At 37.0% G+C, this 20,442-nt stretch overlaps 1 protein-coding gene across 8 annotated transcripts in view; it reads right to left on the reverse strand.

The window, feature by feature from the left end:
• Positions 1-582: 582 nt before the first annotated feature.
• Steap1 (STEAP family member 1) overlaps positions 583-20,442 on the reverse strand; it is a 20,742-nt gene continuing 882 nt past the window's right edge. For 2 of the 8 annotated variants that reach the window (XM_019205302.2, XM_019205303.2), the window contains exons 2-6: positions 19,975-20,067; positions 10,376-10,461; positions 7,690-8,202; positions 6,916-7,080; positions 1,914-4,863 (exon numbers count right to left, since the gene is read on the reverse strand). In XM_019205302.2, the coding sequence (XP_019060847.1) occupies positions 4,606-4,863; positions 6,916-7,080; positions 7,690-8,202; positions 10,376-10,461; positions 19,975-19,993 (1,041 nt within the window). In that variant the 5' untranslated portion in view covers positions 19,994-20,067 and the 3' untranslated portion in view covers positions 1,914-4,605. Of the gene's footprint in view, positions 595-1,913; positions 4,864-5,030; positions 5,262-6,915; positions 7,081-7,689; positions 8,203-10,375; positions 10,488-19,706; positions 20,068-20,442 lie in introns of those variants that run through there. The other 6 variants (XR_004515207.1, XM_033758580.1, XR_002024889.1 and 3 more) reach the window with 6 other exon arrangements.

Below are 20,442 nucleotides of genomic sequence, written 5' to 3' on the forward strand. Positions count from 1 at the left end.
AAAAAAAAAAAAAAAAAAAAAGCCAGACAATAGGAAAGAAAGAAAAAAATGTTATTGTAATCCAGCACGGACATGTATCTAAAAGTGTACCTTGATTTAATAACATTGTCTTATGTGTATTTTTTAAAAAAGATTGCTTTTTGCCTGTTAGTCTGGCTGTTGTGATAAGTAATTTGAGAAGGACTTATAAAATAAATATATAAATGAATCTGAGGCTGGCAAAAAAAAATTTAAAAGGGGGGAGGGGAAGAATAAAAAAAGAATTGCGATGTGTTCTGTACATGCACCAATTGTAATCATTATGCACTGTAAGCTTGTACTAATAAAAATAAAAAAGATGAAGTTATGTTTGAAACCATTTTCAAGTCACATGCTTGGCATGTGTCAATCGTTGTGACATGGTCCTCAGTGCCCCTAAGTTTTAAGCTCTCTGACTCTCAGAAGATCTTGTCCAGTCCCTTCTTAATCCAGTGGAGGGGCAGAGTCTTGATTCTAAGATGGACAGGTTCCTCACCGTTACAAGCTTAGCATCTGGGCTTCTTTCTCCTTGGTACTGGTCCAGGAATACAAACGTTTTGCTGAGTGGGGTCATGCCTTCGGGGAAGAAATTAGAGCATTCATGTAACCTCATCATTCTCTTCCAGTTCAGTAATTTTAAAACTGCAGAAACTGGCAAGTTGTTCTTGGCACAGTTAAAATGGGCAGCCACGAATAATTCTGGGAATGTGTCACTCCCATCAGCAGTAACAGTGAGAACTCCCGAGGAGCTGAAGGAGGAGGCTTAGCCAAGGGGAAGGTGCTGGACTTCAGATCACGCGCAGTGGTCACAAGTCAGCGATTTATTAATTACTGAAGCACAGGATTATGTTCAACAAATCAAAGGTGGAGTAATTTATTACCTTTTCAAAGGGCCTCTTGAAAACTCCTGGAAAATTTGAAGAAAAGGGACTTTTAATTAGCTAAGTAAAACAACATTAAATCCACACGAGGAATTTTGTAATTCCTTTCATTTGAAGACAGGTTTTATAGAGAAGGAGCTATTACAGCTTGTTCATTTTCCAGGAAGAAAATTCTAGAATTAGTGGCACTCATGAAAATTACAGTTTTATTATTAATTTTTATGTTTAGTTGTACAGATTCCATATTAAGAGGCCATCGTGTCTTATAAGCTTCCTCAGAAATGTAGTCCCTAGCCTGAAAATCACGTTAGAATCATACATTTAAAAAAATTATCTTAAAAACAGCATTAAATGTAACTCATTATTAGAATAACAATACATGGTTTTGGCAGTTCTTTTTAAATATACAATTATTAGGTTCTCACTGAAGAATCACTTAAAGAACTGAACTTCAGGTAGACTCCTTTGGGAGAGGAAAGATGCTTTGCTTGGAGAAGGGGCTCAGGCTGGGCTCAGTCAGTGATGACCCAGGCGTTGTTCCCTTTGTGTGGAGAACCTGTGAGTATCTTCCATGACTGTGTTAACATGTATGTTTTCAAGGGAGCAGAAAAACATGTTCTTTTTCCTGTCCCACTGTATGGCTTTCACAGTTTTATTTGTATATCCAGAAGCTAAAAACAAACAAACAGACCATTCCATCCCTTAGCAAGTAACCTTTTTATAAACACCATACAATTTATAGAATGCATGCTGGGTTTTTTTTTTTCCTTATTTTGGTTGAAAGTTTGTTTCTTCTGTAGAATCCTCTGTCTTCCTTCATGACATTGTTCTCTAGGCCCTCCAAACAAAAATAATCCCAGAAGTCCCACCCTAAAAACTTCCCTCACTGCTCATTAGCTCTCCTCTTTATCCAATCCCTCTGTAATTGTCTTCATTTGGGAATTTATTGTCTCTGTTCTGAGACATTGCAGTTGTCTCTTTTTCAAGTTTTCCAATTTGCCTTTATCCTTTGACTCTTACCATCAAATTTATCGCATGGATAGGCCACAGACAGATATTTCTAAAATGTAACCGATGATGGTAAGCCCGTCTAAAGTTTTCAGTAGCTTCTCCAGTCCTGAAGGAGTGGAGTTTGATAGTATGCAATGACATGGATGGTATATCTGGCCTTTTTACCTAATCTGGCATTTCTTTTGCAAACTGTGCTCCAGCTGCCAGTCTGAACTAGATTTTCTAACACTTCACTTTGTGCCTGTCTTCCCATTCTAACCAAAAAAAGACTCCTACTTATGCTTTAACAGCCAACTCAGGTAGTTTCTCTTTCTTCCTGGACTAAGTCACACCTTCCCATCTTTACCCTACTGAGCAGAGCTAGCAATTCCCTCCTTAATGATACCAGTGAACTCAGAATCCACTGCTCTATTAAAAATTTTCATCCCTATGAGACTGGGGCTAGAGACTGGTCCTCTCTATTTTGTATGTCTTCTGTCTACCACTGGCCTGGTATATAGGAGGTGCTTATAGATGTTGGTAAGGTAAAAGGACATCCAAGTTTATTCCAAACTATTCATTCTTTTTAAGATAACTTTTACTGTTTTCTTCTACTTATAACAATATCATCCAATGACTGGAAAAAGGTTTAGAAGAGCTGTAGGGTCAGTGAGTTTTTAACCAATCTGAATACAAATCAAATTCAGATGTTTTGTATTTTCCTTCCAAGGCCCTTGTAGAATCTCTTTCTCCTTTCACTGGAGATTCCCAAAGGGGTATAGTTTGTGTCTCAGAGTAGGCCTGTTGCTTGTTATCACAGCTAACAGAGACAGCACTTCAATAACCAAGCCAAAACTCAGCTGTTGTCCCTGAAAGTTTCATTGAGGACCCATTTCTAGTTGGAAATCTGATTCTAAGTTGTAGCTTCTATGATGTGATGATACCAAGACATTTGGGACTTTTCCCCTCCTTCCTAGCACTAGAGATGCTGGCCTTCTGCCACGCAGGTGAGAGTGCAAGCACTCTATTGCTTCGCTCAGAGCTGGTTGATCATGGTATGGTGTGTCAAGTGGCCTCACAGAGCCTCTTGTTGAATCTGGTTAATAGTTCTAGGGCCCTAGGTCCCTTTTTCTCTTATGATGATTTCTCAAAGGCACTGTTGTCCGCTGTTTCCAGCTGTGCTGCTCTCAACTCCTTTTTTCATTATCTGCAAATATGTCTCTGTATGTCTAAACTCCAAGAGTTCACAGTTCAAATTTAGACCAGGTTCCTCCTTAACCCTTGGCAAGTAGTAATGGATATTCATCCTGTGTAACAGACAAGAAGATAAACTGGACTCTACCCCATGCATATACTAACTGCAATTTCTAATTTATACCATTAGCTATTGCTCTTTTTAAAAAATAATAATGAAGGGCCTACCCATATAAAAGATAAGGCTTGTCATTACTTTTGCTAACTATGACAAATCTCCTAAGTACAGAGTTCGGCTAGCAAGTTCTGACAGTTGTATGGATTGTTCTTTTAGGAACTTGGTTAATGGTATGCTTTTTTCATGTGTTAAAGTAACTTCAATGGAGTTGTATATAACTCAGGTGGAAACTATTAAATTTACCTTTTATTCCTGGCTGAGTTTGGTTTGGTTGGATGTGTATCTGGTGTTAGTCTGTTGATTTATTTTTGTAGACAAAATCTGTGTTTTTGTAACCAAGCGTTCAGTGTATAAAACCTGGTTACTTCAGAATAAAAATTCTCTAACGATAATCATACTGCATGTCTTAGTCACTTGCATCGTTGCTGAGACGAAATACCTGATACCCACAGCTTAAGGAGGGGAGTTTGATTTTTGGCTTACAGTTTTTAGAGGATTTGGTCCAGAGTTGTCTGTCTCCAAGTCAGGAGGGACACGGAGGAAGGGTCTGGAGGAGGAGAGCTGCTCATACTACGTCTGCCAGGCCGCGGAAAGAGAACAGAGGAGATGGGAACTGAGACAGACCCTTTCATGCCCCCGTGATTCTCCTCTTCCGACCAGACCGCGCCTCCTAACGGCGTGTTTAACTACGGATTCCTTAGTAGCTTGCCCTGCTGAGTGGTATAACACTCCCGTGATTCAATCGTCTAGAACCTCCACATGAGACATTTCAGATCCAAACCGTAACACTGTATTGTACAAATGTGTACAGTTATGATGTGTTAATCAAAATTTAAAAAATATTTGATATAAAATTGCTAACTATTCTGATTTGATCATTATATATCATATGCATGTATTGCCACACTGTACCTATAGATATGCATAATTAAATTACTCCTAATTTAACAATATAATACAATTTTAAGGAGACTAGACAACTAATAATCATGAACACAATATATGTGTGTTGTAAATTTACATTTTTTTCATGGCTATGATGTCTACGCTTGACTGGTACTTCAAGGCCTTTCATTATTTATAGTGTCATCCAGTCTGACAAATCAGATATGATTGGTTTGGTTTTGTCTAGCCTTAACAAAAATGGAAAATGTGCTAAAGATTAGTAATTTCTTCTCAATTTGACTCCAAATTTGCAAGGAAATACACAAATTTCAAGCTCATCACACTGAAATAAAGAAGTATATTAAGATGATAAGTAGTCATTTTATTAACAAATACACATTTAAAATGTTTGTGATAGAATATATCAACATTGAGCAAAGATGTGCATACACAGTAATTCTATAACCAAGAGGACATCTCCATTTTGTTAGTTTTGGTGCCATCTTCCCAACCACGTCTAACCCTCAGTATCTTGGTCCTAAAGCATGGTAGGAACAGTATAGTTTTCCATATCAGGGTAATGATTGGAAGGAAAACAGCTATCATAAAAGTTGGAGGTGTATACCATACGAATTGTTTTGTATCTACCCATTTATTCCAGGCAAAAATCAACGCGTGTATCGTACCCAGCAGGAGGGAAACGATTCCGAGATTGCTCTGCAAAAGAAAAGCAATGTTATCTTAGTGAGGATTGGTTCAATAAGAGCTTGTTCCATTCCACCTCATCTGGATCTGTTCTGTTGCTTGGAAATCTTTTTATTCCTTTAGGATTCTTTCCCTGACTCAATTCTCAACAATGCCCATTCATCCCTTTCCTCTCTTACCATTTTACTTTTGGGTAGCATTCTCATCTTCAAGCTAAGTTGAGGTAATTCACAACTTTCTTTCTAGTTTTTCAGGTGATCAAGAGCCCCATTTTTCCTTTTTCTGTCATTTTGTTCATTTCTTTTATGACATTTATTTTTAGGGTGCTTTGTCTCTTGTGTGTTTGCCTTAATTCTGCCTCTCAACAGGCATCTAACATCAGGAACTGTACGTTAGTCATCACGCTATCCCTGCAAAATTAGCAGAAGGATTTGCTGCATGTATTAGGTGCTCAAGAGACATTGATAGTGACCTTTGGTCACTGCAAAGATCAGTTTAACGTCAGTGATCTTTATTAATTATTACAGAAAATAATGTGATTCAAACTGATTTTGGTAAGTGAATAGGGAATTGAGTGAGCTTGGACTGTGTTTTTTTAAAAGTCAGACATTCTGCTAAAATGGAAAAACACTGGAAATTTTTCAGTATTTGAACAAAATAGAGAACTAGTGATGTGAAGAAAAAATTCAATTTGTATCGCAATATTTTGGCATCATAGAGAAAAGCTGCTTACAAATAGTTACCCATGTAATTTTATAGCATTTTGACAAAAGCTTTTCTAGATAACTTTTGGCTTCTATTCATTTTCCTGGAAATAAGCATTGGCCTGCCAGGATCAATCTAACTCACAGTTATTCCACTGTACCTTAAGGCCCAGTGGATACCATTAAACAGGTAAGTTTATATTTTCAGATGTGACTCCCCATGGTGAATTGTAGTGTGGTCAGTGGTTTAACTGCAAATGAAAAATTTCAAGGATAGTAAATGAAAAATATAGGTGATTGCTTGAAGATTAATTTCGCCAACTGTGTATTGTATACTTGCTCGGCCATCAAACTGTGAGGCTTGAATCCTTAATTAAATCTGAAAAGTGGCCCTCAGCCTGTGAGTGATGGGCAAAGCGATGCAAAGATAAATGATTTCACGAAGAACACAAAACTCCAATGGCCATCAGGCCAATGAGAAATTAGAAAGTACTTTGCTTGGAGAATGTGGTACTATCTTTAACATACACCTGAATAATTCGGATGGGGAGACATTTCTCAGCCTAAGCAAACACCCTGCAAAAGTGTCTATTGGAAGCATGTATAACCATGTACAGAGGAGGGTGGAGAATTCTGGCTTTGTGGAAATTTCTGAAGATGTTCACTCATAAAACTTAAATCTATATAATTAAAAATAATTGGCTGTGTATATAATGGCATTACATTTAGTCCTTTGAATGTTGTCAGACACGGGGACCTTTCTGAATTTTAGTACACTGTACTTTTAAAGTGTAATTTCCCACTATGAGAAAAATTCCAGTACATTTGAGATGGTTTTGAATTCCAAGAAGATTTACAAACTTCAAATGAGTAAGCTATCTAAAATGTAACCTGGAAAAAGCAGATTTCAAAATTAGGTATTAGAATATCTTTGATCAATAAAGCTCCTTATTGTAAGGAGTTTTACAAAGCTTGTACAAAGCTGTGTAACTTAAAAGGGATGACTAAATCCGAGGATAGGTAAAATAATATTTTTATTTTGAGGGAACTAGTAAGAGATGGACATTCCCAAAGCATCACATTTATGGTTATTATACGGGCAATGAGTTATCTAACAAGTTTTAATGTTAGAATGTTTTTCTTTTGGTAGTGCTTTTTAGTTATATCTGCAAAATACATCCTATTTAGAAGCAATAGGGAAAAGAATAAGAGAGAATATTGTTAATGAAAACAAGTGCAGAATATTTATTATTGGAAACATTTGCTATTTTTTATGGGATAAAATCAATGTACTTTATATTAAAAGCACAAAAAGATTTACCTCTCCAAGGGACTCAAGTTATTTGTAATTATCATTTACCTGAATACAGTGAAATTCTCTCCATGTCAAGGAGTCACTCACAGATGGAACTGATGTCACAGCCAACAGAGCCAGTAATGCAAGTCCCACAATTCCCAGAGACACATAAATCTCCATTCTCCAAACATCATGCTCAATCCAAGCATCTTCTTTATTTTGTTGGACCTATCAGAAGAGGAAAGAGAAAAGAACAAATGCAAACCACATGTGAATCCCCCTCTGTAGTCCCTGAGTCTACTACGGAGGTCTTGATAACAAAGGAGATCTGCTCAAATTTATGACTTTTTTCTTTTCTTTTTTTGCATTCCTCTAAGAGAAATGACAAAGGACCTATCACTTTTTCCCTAGGTGAAAAATTTATATAATTTTGTAATTATTACATATCTAACAATTATCTGATGATTTACTTGGACAGAATTATAGAGTACATGCAACATGTGGTAAATAAGCAAAAGATAAGAAAGGTCATTATGAAGTAATTTCATGAGGGTGGTAGAAGATAGAAATGGGGCTCTGTCTGTGAACAAATTATATTTTTATGTGTTTAAAGTTGTACATTTTTGTTTATTTTCAGCTTAGAAAATAATCCCCAGTGTGAAGCTGTACCACAAAGCCCCAGTGAAGTGTAACAAATTTTTAAAAAAAATGCAGATCACTTTCTCAACACAGGGTTTCAATAGAGGTTTGTAATATTAATATCACAACAAAAAGGACTAATTTATTAAGTGACTTTGGCTTTGTAGTTCAATAGTATCATCAACCGCATCATCCTACCTGTTGAAATGCCCAGTTTAACAGCTTGTATCTGTAGGATCGTCTCATTGGATAAGATAGACTATAAATTGCATGCAGCACAGCAAAAAAGAAACTGAGAAGTCCGAACTGCTTTCTTGTTAACATCCACTTATCTAGCCAAGGTGGAAATTTCTTATATTTGGTTCCATTATGCAGCTGTACAACTGCTGCTATCACACCTGGCAAATAAACCAGTGCCAAGAGGGTGATGGAAACCATTGGCAAGACTTTGTTGATGACCAGGATTGGAATTTTATAAAAATATTGTTGATGTGAAGTTACTAAAGGGTGAATTATTTCCCTCAGGAAAGTGTAGAGAAAAGTCAGCGATGACACAACAGCAGCTATTTTAATTGGTAAGCGCCATTGTGGAAAGAGTTGCTGTTTGTGCTGAAGTTCCAAGGGACAATCAAATTCGTTAACATGGGTGGTTTGTGGCAAATGCAAAAGCATAGGTCTTTTCAGCATGCTGGTCTCTCCCATGTCCTTACTCTACAAAGGAAGGAAAAAGAAACATCTTAAAACTGAATTAAACAATGGGATTTCTCTTAATCTAATTTGTTGTTCCGTCATCGTACCCCCAGTTAATAAAGGCATTCAGAGTCTTGCTTTTAGATACTGGTTAGGTGGAGAGCATAGTTTATGTAACACTGACCAAAAGCTCACTTAGTTATTTTGGGCTTCTCCATTAATTTGTTATTTATTTGTCTTTAAGACAGAAGAAATCTGAAGATATGTCCATCAGAGCTTAGGGCATTTTGTCTATAATGAAGATGTGAAATAATGGAATAAGGAAATGGGAATCAAAATTGGAAAATAAAATTTTAACGAGTCCACTAATCTTTGGTAAAAATAATAAATTTGCAAACTATGATAGTTGTGTTTCTTTATCAAATTTTTATTGGTTCATAGACAACTCTCTACAAGGCACTAAAGAGTAAATTATTCACTAGATCAAAAAAGAGAGTTAGGAATAATATTGCTATTAAAATTTGATGATATGTAATTTTCATCATGCACTCTTACATTTTCATTTTACATTTCTAAAATAACTCATTTGTCTAAGTACTGCTGGACAAATACTTATTGATAAGGCTACACATCTAGCTAAATTCCACAGAGATAACCTATTTTCTGAGAAAGGCATACTTCTTTGGCCAGTTCCATTTCTAGGCAGTCAACAGTTTAAAAGAAGGGTACATTGAATAATCTATCTGTTAGGTAAACAGAGCTGAAAACCAGGACCAGACCAGAACTATATCAAGCCTTTTTTATGGGGAGGGTCTGCTGGGCTGTCTCTGAACAAAGGAGAGAAAGCAACATGATAGAACAGGGAGCTTTTTTTTATAGGACTGGGGTGGGGCTTATAGGAGCTGGGGTGGGATTGAGTGATATAATATTAGGAGCCTATGACATCACTAGGAGGGGCTTGTGACATCATTAGCTGTTAGGAGGTAGCAAGTATCAGGTTACTCTTTAGGCGTAATAGGCATGATGGGAAGAAGAAGCCTGTCCTTTGTTGGGAGAAGCCATATTTTAATATGGAGGCTGCTATGCTATGTGGCAGCCATTTTAAGGCAAGGGAAATGTAACACCATCATTTCTCCAAATGACTGATATATGAAAAATAAAAAAGGCTCAAAATTTACTTCTCCCTCAGCTCCTTATTCCTTATCTTTATAACTGTGTGAAGCTAGAACATTTTTATGCTTGAAATGATGGCAGTGATGATCATATTCATCTCATTTCATGCAGAGTAATTTTAGTTCACACATATCTCTATAACATTCAGAGTTTAAAAATGACCTCTCTTGCCATTTGAATTTTACTTGGTGTAATAAATCACCATTATAGCCAATGCTTTTTGTAATTGCTTCACCTAGAAAGGATACAGCTTCTGTCATTTCTCCGTGCTAAGACAGCCTAAGTATAATAAACTGAGATCAATTTTCTGGTTAAGAGTGAAGACTTATGCAACTGCAAGTAGGATAGTTACACTGAAAACCGAAAATGATTTTGTCTTAGGTAGGTGTGAGCTTATAATTTCTTAATTATTTTTCCTTTTAAAATAAATATAATAATTTCTGTTCAGTCTGACTTTGAAGTAACTTAGAAAAGTGAGGGTTTGAGACTAAAAATTTCTGCTAATTTTTCAGTCAAGTAATTTAGTTAGAAACATTTAATCTCATGGTTGACCAAAAGTAGGACAAGTGATTCTTATCCAAAAATGAATGTAATTGGTTAAACAGATAGTCATCCATTTAATCAGTGATCTTTTGGTAAGCTGCCACAGTGCTATGAGAATAATGCCTGCTCTTAAAACTCCTGTTTTATGGACATTGGTGACTTTTTTCTTTTTTAAGTTTAGAACCACAGACAGGAAGAATTTGAAGGGCCCTCGAGATGATCTGGTGCAATTTCTCTACTTTGAAGGAAAATCCAGGCTTTTCAGTGATTTATTCAAGTTTATTCAGCTAAGTCTTTGACAAACAAAGTACTATTTCTCTTATATATACCATACTGCCTTTGAGTATCGTACCAGTAAGAAGAAATTGAGTGCAGATATCAGCAGATAGGGAGAAAATTACTCTTACACTAGGAAGAGACAAAATGGCTTTTGAATTATGTTGATAGATTTTCAGTTATTAAGAATGTTTAATTTTACCAAATAGTCATCATCTTCTAGGCTTTTATCCTTCATTTGCCAAAGTTCTTCTTGGTTTGGGATATCTTTTCTGTTCTCCATTAATTCTGTAAAATAGTAAGGTGTCACCTACCTAGAAAAATAAAAACAATGACCTCTTTAAGTATATTTTACTTATAATGACAGTATAGTAGTTCATAGGACAATATGATATATTCACTTACATACTAGAGAGAAAGATAAACTACACCTAAATTCAGATAGTGACTAGTTTATATACTTAGAGCATCTCAAACTAGCATAACTAATGAAAGCAATAAATTGCTTTTCTTTGCCCAACTAAATCTGTACTATTTATCTGTAAGAACTATAAAAGGTACCACTTACTTTTTATTTCAGGAAGATTTAACTCCAGGTTCTCATTTAGAAGAAAGCCTACTCTTCTCAAAGGCAAAGAGAATTAGAAATTCATTTTTTTAAAAGAGGAACAATTTCATCAAGTGGGGTTAGAAATAGTTGATATGAAATCACAGTTCAGGAAGTTATATATTTAAGAGACATTGAGGGTTGACTGGAATCTGAAGCTATCATTAATTTATTTTATGGGGAAGTGTTTGTTTCAGACGAAGACCAGAATAAACACTATTGGTAAAGTGAACCCTGACAGAGTCCCAAAGCACTAACATGTTGCATTTTCAGAGTCCATTTCCTATCAGAGTAATGGGTGAGCCTTTGGTGGTAAGTACATGGGCAGTGAGGTGTTGGGTTGGGCTCAGTCATCACCATGCCTGCTCTCATAGTATTTATTTAGCAGATAAAGGAATCTTTTCCTGAATGACTTCCACAGGTCCCAATCTGTGTTGGGGTGATATTATTTTAGGAACAAGAAACACAAGATGTCATAATATTATTCACTGTATTTATTAGTCCTAAATTCATTTCTAGAGGACTGTTCTGCAATATGTACTTTGTGAAATTCAATGAGAAAAACAGATTAAACTGATGCAAAACATTCCAAGTGTTTTGAATATTAGCTAAGTGGCACAGTACCTTATTTAGTAGAATGCTGATTGTAGGAATAATTTAAAACACTTAAAACATTCTCCGGGCTCAGAATTTCACAAAGAATAAAGAGGAGTAACCTGTGCAAAAGGCCAACATTTTCTTTGCTAAGATGCTCCTAGAACATTTTATGTTACCTACCATGGAAGTCCAGCACATTCATGGTGATGATTTCAGGCTGAAAATCCTTATTCTACAAATCCAAAATCTGAAATGCTCTGAAAGTCTAAAACTCTTTGAACACTGATAGGGTGCAACAAGAAGACAATTTCTGGCCCTCGCCTTGGCCTGTATCCCATGGAAGGTGGAAGGTGGAGGTAGGGACAAGCGCTGTGCAGGGATCCCATCTCCTTGCTCAAGCAAAGCCTGCCACAAGCAAACTGGTGAGGACTGGTTTGCTGTGCTGGTAATTCTGCAATATCCACACAGCCCCCGCCCCCAGTCCTGCTGATTGTGTCAGTTCTTGGATTCACTCTGCAAAGGCACAGGTGGTCATAAAGCTCATTTTTCTGAGCTCCAGAAGACAGAACAGAAGTGAACAACTGCAATAAAGGTACATCAGATCTCCATAGTTGGTAAGTTGGAGGGATCACCATGTTCTATCAGAACTTTGAATGTCTTCAGAGAAAGGACAGAGGGAACCTGTAGTAGAACCTTGCAGAGTTCAACCCTGCAGGAGGTCAGGGAGGTCAATTTGAGCATTGGAGCCCGAATTCAGCCTGAATCTCAGCAGTCAACCATAGGCTAGCTGAAATTAAAGGACTTAGTTCTACACATGGCTACATACATTGTCTATTGTGACAGAGGAAATATAGTGTGAAAGAGGCCCTTCAAATTCTTTTTCTTCTTTCTTTTCCTCATTTCACTCTGCAAATTCTTTCTTTTTTCTGTTTTCTTTTTTTCAACTCAGTCTCTTGCTCCTCCATATTATTATTCATCTCCCTTTCTGTTCCTGTTCCTGCCATAACTCAGATTTCTTCTTTTATTGTTTTTTCTTCTTTATTTTCTTTTCTTCTCCCATTTCCTTCACTCAAGAGTCAAAAGCTTCAAAAGCTCTGTTACTGTTAAATTGTTATACTCTTGTCCTTATTCTTGCACTCTTGTCTTTCCCTCTTGTCTTCAACAGTTTTCTAAAGTTTGTGTGTTCATCCTGTGTCCTCTGGCTTCACTTGAAACTTTCTCCAATTCTTTTACCTATCTACTCCTCTCATCCTAACTTTGTCTAAGCCCCCATCCTAAAGGGTAAAGATGTTATATTGAAGAGTTTATTCACTATAAACATATTTTGGGCTGCTCCTTGATTTTGATTTAATTCACATGGTTTAAAGGTGATAGATTAATGTCTGCCACAATCGTTCAGTTTCTAAGTTGTGCTTGATCCTATTGTGTTGCTGATTGTATCAATTGGACTAAAGGGTTGTGATTTATTTAATGAGTTGTCTTTTCTGATATTATGAAAATGAGAATGTCTATGAGTTATTAGAGACTCAAAAGCTAAAGCACAACTACATCAGGGAGATATAAGTAATAACCCGGAATTAAACCAAGGACAACTCAACAACAAAAGTAAAAATGAGGAAACACTTAAGCCAGACACAAAGACAGACTTCCAGTTCACCAATGGCAAACTTTAGGGCAAATGAGGTTGAAAAGTCTGACAGTGAACCACCAAGACACCCTGAACTCATAGCACAGGAAGTAACAAAACCGATCAATCAGGCTCTAGAAAAATTAAAACAGAAATAATTTCCCAGATAATTATAGAGATGATGAGGACAATGAAAGGCATGATTAGAGACTCTAGAACAGAAGCTGACAAAAAATAGATGAGCTCAGGACCATGCTAGAAGCCATGAAAGCCCAGCATAAGAAAGAAATTGAAACAATGAATGCCCAACATAGGAAAGCAATGGAATCCATGAAACAGATTCAAACAGATATCCAGGAGATTAAAAACTCTACTGAAAGTTTTTGCACCAGGATAAATGAATGTGAAGATATAATTTCAGATATAGAAGATAGGATTGCAGTCAGTGACGGTGAAAAGAGAGGTCTCTTGAAATAAGTAAGGCATCATGAGAAATTGATCCAACAACTCCTAGATGATGCAAAGAAGAATAACATAAGACTGATAGGAATCCATAAAGTAGCAGGAGAAAATATAAAAGACTTAAAAAAGCTGTTCACAGAATTAATGACAGAAAACTTCCCAAACAGAAGGGAAGAATTTGACAAACAGATAAGTGAGGCATATAGGACTCTAGGGATGATATAAAAAATATATCTACACCTACACATAATAGTCAAAATCCAGGAAATGCAACATAAAAACAAAATATTGACAGCAGTTAGAGAAAAGAAGCAAATCATATGCAAAGGAAAGCCCATCAGAATCACAGCAGACTTTTCACCACAAACCTTCAGGTCAAGGAGAGCCTGTAGTGAGGTATTTCAAGTCCTAAAAGAAAACAACCTCAAACCTAGACTGATGTATCCTGCAAAACTCTATTTCAAAATAGATGGGGGAATAAGATACTTCCATGACAAAGAACACCTGAGGAGCTTCATGAATACTAAATCAGCACTAAAAGGAATTCTAAACAATATCCTAGAAAAAGGCAATGAAGGTCACAGCACCATGAGGCCCAACAGAGCAAATCAAAAGAGAAAGGCAAGAAACTAAAGGAAGAGGGGGTAAAATTGAAGAGTCAACAAAAGGAAAATAACATGACAATAATAAGTCAGTACATATCAGTTATAACCATCAATGTCAGTGGCTTCAATTCACCAATCAAGAGAAATAGACTGGCAGAATGGATTAAGAAACAAAATCCAACAATATATTGTATGCAAGAAACACACCGAGTGCAAAAAGAAGCCCATAGACTGAAAGTGAAAGGATGGAAAACAGTTTTCCATGTCACAGGAGCCCAGAATAAAGCAGGGGTAGCTATTTTATTCTCAGACAAAGTAAATTTCAAACCAAAACTGATTAAGAGAGACAAAGAAGGCCACTACATTCTTGTAAAAGGAACAATTCAAGATGAAGAGGTGACAATAATAAACATATATGTACCAAATATTAATGCCCTCAACTATATAAAACAAATATTAAGTAACATAAAAAACCAAATAAACACAAATACAATTGTAGTGGGGAATCTAAATACCCCATGTTCACAAATAGACAGATCATCTAGGCAAAAAATCAACAAGGAAATACTAGAACTGAACCAAGCTTTTGAACATATGGACTTAATAGACATCTATAGAGTGTCCCACCCCACAAATTCAGAATGTACATTCTTTTCAGCTGCACATGGGTCATTCTCCAAGATAGACCACATACTAGCTGATAGGACAGGTTTGAATAAATGCAAAGGAATCAAAGTTATCCCCTGTATATTATCAGACCACAGTGCAATTAAGCTGGAGGTCAATAGCATAAGAAACTGTAGGAACCTCACAAACAAATGGAAATTGAAAAACATATTCCTGAACAATGAATGGGTCACAGAGGAAATTAAAGAAGAAATTAGACAGTTTTTACAAATAAATGATAATTCCAATACAACATACAGGAATTGGTGGGACACAATGAAAGCCGTTCTATGTGGAAAATTCATAGCAGTGAATGCCCACATTAGGGAAACAGAGTGAGCTCAAATAAACAATGTAATGATGAATCTTAAAATCCTAGAAAAACAAGAGCAAGAAAAACCCAAAGCTCAAACAAGAGAGGAAATTGCAAAGATTAGAGCAGAAATCAATTAAATGGAAACTAAGAAAACGATACAAAAAGTAAATGAATCGAAGAGTTGGTTTCTTGCAAGAATAAATAAAATCAATAAACCCTTAGATAACCTTGTCAAAAAAAGGAAAGAAAATGCTCAGATCCACTCAATTAGGAATGAAAAAGGTGAAGTCACAACAGATCCAAGAGAAATCCAGAGGATTGTCAATACCTACTTTGAGAACCTGTACTCTAATAAGATGGGAAACACAGAATGGACAGACTTCTAGATACTTATGAATTACCAAAGTTGAACAAAGAAGACAAAAAATTCTAAACATCCTGATCACAATCAATGAAATTGAAAATGTAATTAAAAGTTTACCAATGAAGAAAAGCCCAGGTCCTGATGGATTCACCACTAAATCTTACAAGACATTTAGAGAAGAACTACTGCCATTACTCTTTAAACTTTTCAATGAAATTGAAAGCGAAGAAATACTTCCAAATTCATTCCTCGAAGCAAGTGTTACTTTGATTCCCAAACCAGGGAAAAACCCAACTAAAAAGGAGAACTACAGGCCAATTTCCTTAATGAATATAGATGCAAAAATCCTTAATAAGATAATGTAAAACAGAACACAAAGGGTCATCAAAAAGATCATATACCCTGACCAAGTTGGATTTATTCCAGGGATGCAAGGATGGTTCAACATACATAAATCAATAAATGGAATATACTATATTAACAGAATCAAGGACAAAAAACCATATGATCCTCTCAATAGATGCAGAAAAAGTATTTGACAAAATTCAACACCCATTCATGATAAAAACCCTGCAAAAAAATTGGAATAGATGGTCTATATCTCAACTTAATAAATGTTATCTATGAAAAACCAACAGCCAACATCATACTAAATGGCTAAAAACTGAAAATCTTCATGTTAAAATCAGGAACAAGACAAGGATGCCCACTATCATCACTCCTCTTCAATATAGTTCTGGAAACATTAGCCATAGAAATTAGACAAGAGAAAGAAATTAAAGCAATAAAGATAGGAAAAGAAAAAGTTAAACTGTCATTATTTGCTAACGATATCATGCTCTACATTAAAGACCCAAAAATTCCACCAAAAGACTTCTGGACTTAACTGACACTTTTAGCAGAGTAGCTGGATGCAAGGTCAACACTCAAAAATCAATAGCCTTCTTGTACACAAATAACAAACTCACTGAGAGAGAAATTAGGGAAACAATTCCTTTTACAATAGCATCCAAAAAAAAAAAAAAAGAAGTATCTAGAAATCAATCTAATGAAAGAAGCAAAAGATGTCTACACTGAAAACTAGAGCACTCTGAAAAAAGAGAATGAAGTGGATATAAGAAAATGGAAAAAAAAACCTGCTCCTGGGTAGGAAGAATCAACATAGTGAAAATGGCCATACTACCAAAACTGCTACACAGATTCAATGCAATGCCAATTGAAATTCCAACACTATATTTTACAGAACTAGAAAAATGAATCCAAAAATTCATTTGGAACCATAAGAGACCTAGAATAGCAAAAGCCATCCTAGGCAACAGAGACACGGCAGAGGGTGTAACAATTCCCAATTTGAAACTATACTACAAAGCCACTGTGATAAGAACAGCATGGCACTGGCAAAGAAACAGATCTGAGGACCAGTGGAATAGATTGGAAGATACAGAAACAATTCCAGATGTACTCAGCTACCTCTTCTAGGAGCCACCCATCCAAAGTGGAGGAAAGATAGCCTCTTTAATAAATGGTGTTGGAAAAACTGGATTTCAACCTGCCAAAGATTAAAACTAGACCTTTATCTTTCACCATGCACTAAACTAAAATCCAAGTGGATTAAAGATATAAATGTTAAAAAAGAGACACTAAATTTTCTGGAAGATAACTTAGGCAGAACTCTGGAAGACATTGTCATAGGAAAAGACTTTATGAACAAATCCTCAGTAGCATGGGAACTAGCAGAAAGAATCAACAGATGGGATCTCATCTTATTAAAAAGCTTCTGTACTGCAAAAGCAACCATCAACAGCACTAAGAGACAACCTACAATGTGGGAAAAATGTTTTACCAGCTGCTCCTCAGACAAAGGACTATTATCTAGAATATATAAAGAACTCAAAACAACCAGCCCCCCTAAATATAAAGACTTGATTCAAAAATGGGTATCTGAAAAGAACAAACATTTCTCAGACAAAGAAGTAAAAGCACCAATTAGATATATAAAAAATGTTCCACATCACTGCTCAATCGAGAGATGCAGATGAAAACAACATTGAGATTCCAGTTCACCCCACAAAAGAATGGCTGCTATCAAGAAATCACACAATAACAAATATTGGTGTGGTTGTGGGGAGAAAGGAACCCTTCTCAGTTGTTGGTGGGAGTGCAGACTGGTGCAACCACTATGGAAATCAATATGGAGATACCTGAAAGAACTAGGATTAGAGGTTCCATTTGACCCAGCCATTCCTCTTCTGGATATCTTTCCAAAGAATTACTAGAATCATACTACAATGATAAATGTACACGCATGTTTATAGCAGAACAGTTTGTAATAGCTAAGACTTGGAAACAGCTGATTTGCCCATCAGTTGGAGACTGGATAAAGAAGATGTGGTTTTTCTATAAAATGGAATATTACTCAGCCATAAAGAATGAGAAATTAGAGTTATTCATAGGAAAATGGATGTATATTAAGGATATACTATTAAGTGAAATAAATAAATCATACATATATAAATAATGAATAATTTCTATGATGTGAAAAACTAATCATAAATAAGATACAAATGGTATAATAGACAATGTAAAATAGGAAGAAAAGGGCTAAAGGTGTAGGGGATGTGGCAAGGGCAGGGGAAAGGAAATAAGGGAAAAGAAAAAAACATGAGAAAATGAAAAATTTGAAATAAAATCTTTGTAAATAGGGAAGGGAGGATGGGGTGAAGGGAGGGAGGGGGTATGAGGAAAAATGAGAAGCAAGACCTGTCATGTAAAGGTACAAGATCCCAATGATTAATGTAATTGTACTGTATACCTAAAATGTACTAATAAACTCAATGAGGAAAAAAAATTAAAAAAAAGAAAATTTCAGACCAATGTCATGTGATGGGTCATAGTCAAATCACAGGTGCAGTAATTATGTTGTATTAAATTATATTTAGATAATGTGCTTAAGATATATACAAAACTTGAACAGATTTTTAAATTTGGACTTGGGTCCCTGCCTCAAGATAATTCATTGTGTAGATGCAAATATTAAAACAAACAAACAAACCCCCTTCTAATTCTAAGCATTTTGGGCAAGGGAGACATATTCTTATTTGTTGTTTAGGTTGGATCACACTCTTTCTCTACTTCTTTTCTGACTTTACAAGGAGAGATGCCCCTTTCCATTCAGTGCCGTTCCAGGATGTTGCCAATCCGAGTAAACTCTAGCCACCTAGAGTTTCCTATTTCCAAGATCACCGTGATTGGCTTAGGGATGACATACAGCCCTTGCTGATCAATGACAGTCTTTCTCTGATATTTATATCCACAAGTGGAATAGAAAGATAAAACGCCTTTTACCTTTTAGTTGGAATAGTATGAAAAGTACTGTGGTTTTTCAAAGCCAACACAGAGACGCCCAACGAGAAACAGAGAAAGACCTAGAAGCAAGCTGGTTGCATACTTTGAATATCCAGAAGGCCTGTTAGCAGATCCTGAATTTCTCATGACATACTGGATACATCTTTTTTTGTGTGAATTAATTTGAACCATAGTTTGGAAGAATTCTGGGCGGAAAGGAAGCGTTATTCTGTGTCATTTTCTAATCTCAGCAACATTATAAACAGAATAATTTGGGAGGGTGGAGGATAGAACATCGTGTACTGTGATCAAACACTGGGCATAACGCACTGTACTTAGAGGATGTTTTATTTCCCTGAATTTCAGTATGGCAAAGAAATGAACATAAATTTATGTTCAATGTTAACTCATTTATGAGATCACGAAGAATGGCGTCAAATGACGGGAATACAAAGTTAAACGAGATAGTGTTTGCCCTCAAAAACCTGAAGTCTAGAACCAACATCGAGGCGAGAGAATGCAGCGTACGGTGACCTATCCAAAAGGAAGACGAAGTTTTATAGACAGACGCGAGAAAGCAAGCAGAGACAAGGGGCAGGAGCTCTGTTCCGTACTCGTCCTGGGGCATTCAGAAGTTGTCGGTGTTCACAGCCTGAGGACCCAGAGTGACCCTGGAGGTTTCCAGACCCCAGCTGGTGAGACACACAGCCTTCCGCCTGTGGAGAGGAGACCGCCCCGGAGAGCAGGACGGAGCACGGGCCCTGTGGTACTGAGGGAGACTGTCGTCCACACGGCCACGACAACTCGGTGCCCAGAAACTACGAAAATGAAACAGCAATCAAATAAAATATTTTGGTTTTCACCAGACAGTGACCAAAATATATAACAAGTCCTCCAGTCAAATTTTTCTTAAAAGAAACAGACAAAGCAAACAACCAACCAACCTGACGGGAAACAGCACGGCGCTGTTAGGAAGTCCGGATTCCCTTCCAACACCCTCTAACTTTCCTCCCCATGAAAAGGCCGGTGTGTTTCTGACGTTACTGTGTTCCGCTGTTCCGGGTAGCAGGTCTGGGGCTCCTGCTAAATGCGGACACAGCCCGACGGACTCACGTTCACGGCCGTGGTTTAGACACTGCAGAAACCCGAAGACTGGGCTCACGGTGGGTCGAGCTGCGCCCCAGCCTTCTGCACCTTCAGGCGCACGCTCACCTGCTCTCCCGCGTTTCATTCAGCGAACGGGGGACAGTTTTCTCCACGGTGCTGCTTTTCAAAGCGTCACTTCTCCGTGCTCGAGCGTTCCTCCTAAATGAATGACCTTTTAGTAAACGTCAGAATGCGGAGGGAAACTTTTTTTCTTTCCTTTCTTTCTTTTTTATCTTACAAAGAGCACAAAGTAAGAAAATTGGAAGCGTTCATAAAGTCTACGCCTACAAATCCCTTGCTGTGGATCTGAGCCCTGACTACGCTGGAGAGAACTGGAACCTTCCCAGACCCCGGGGGAGCAGGGCCTGTGCTGCATGGACAGAAAGTGAAAACTTCCCGTGAGAAGAAACTCCGAAGACCAGTCGGAACCGAGAGCCCCCTTCACCGCGGTGCACCCTCGCGCGGACCCGGCCCAGTCGTCGGCTTGCAGGGGAGCCGCAGCCGGGACGATGCGTTTGTGTTCTAACGTCAAAC

This window comes from Fukomys damarensis, unplaced genomic scaffold (assembly GCF_012274545.1).
Source record: "Fukomys damarensis isolate Sample0158 unplaced genomic scaffold, DMR_v1.0_HiC HiC_scaffold_4, whole genome shotgun sequence".
Classification (NCBI taxonomy): Eukaryota; Metazoa; Chordata; class Mammalia; order Rodentia; family Bathyergidae; genus Fukomys; species Fukomys damarensis.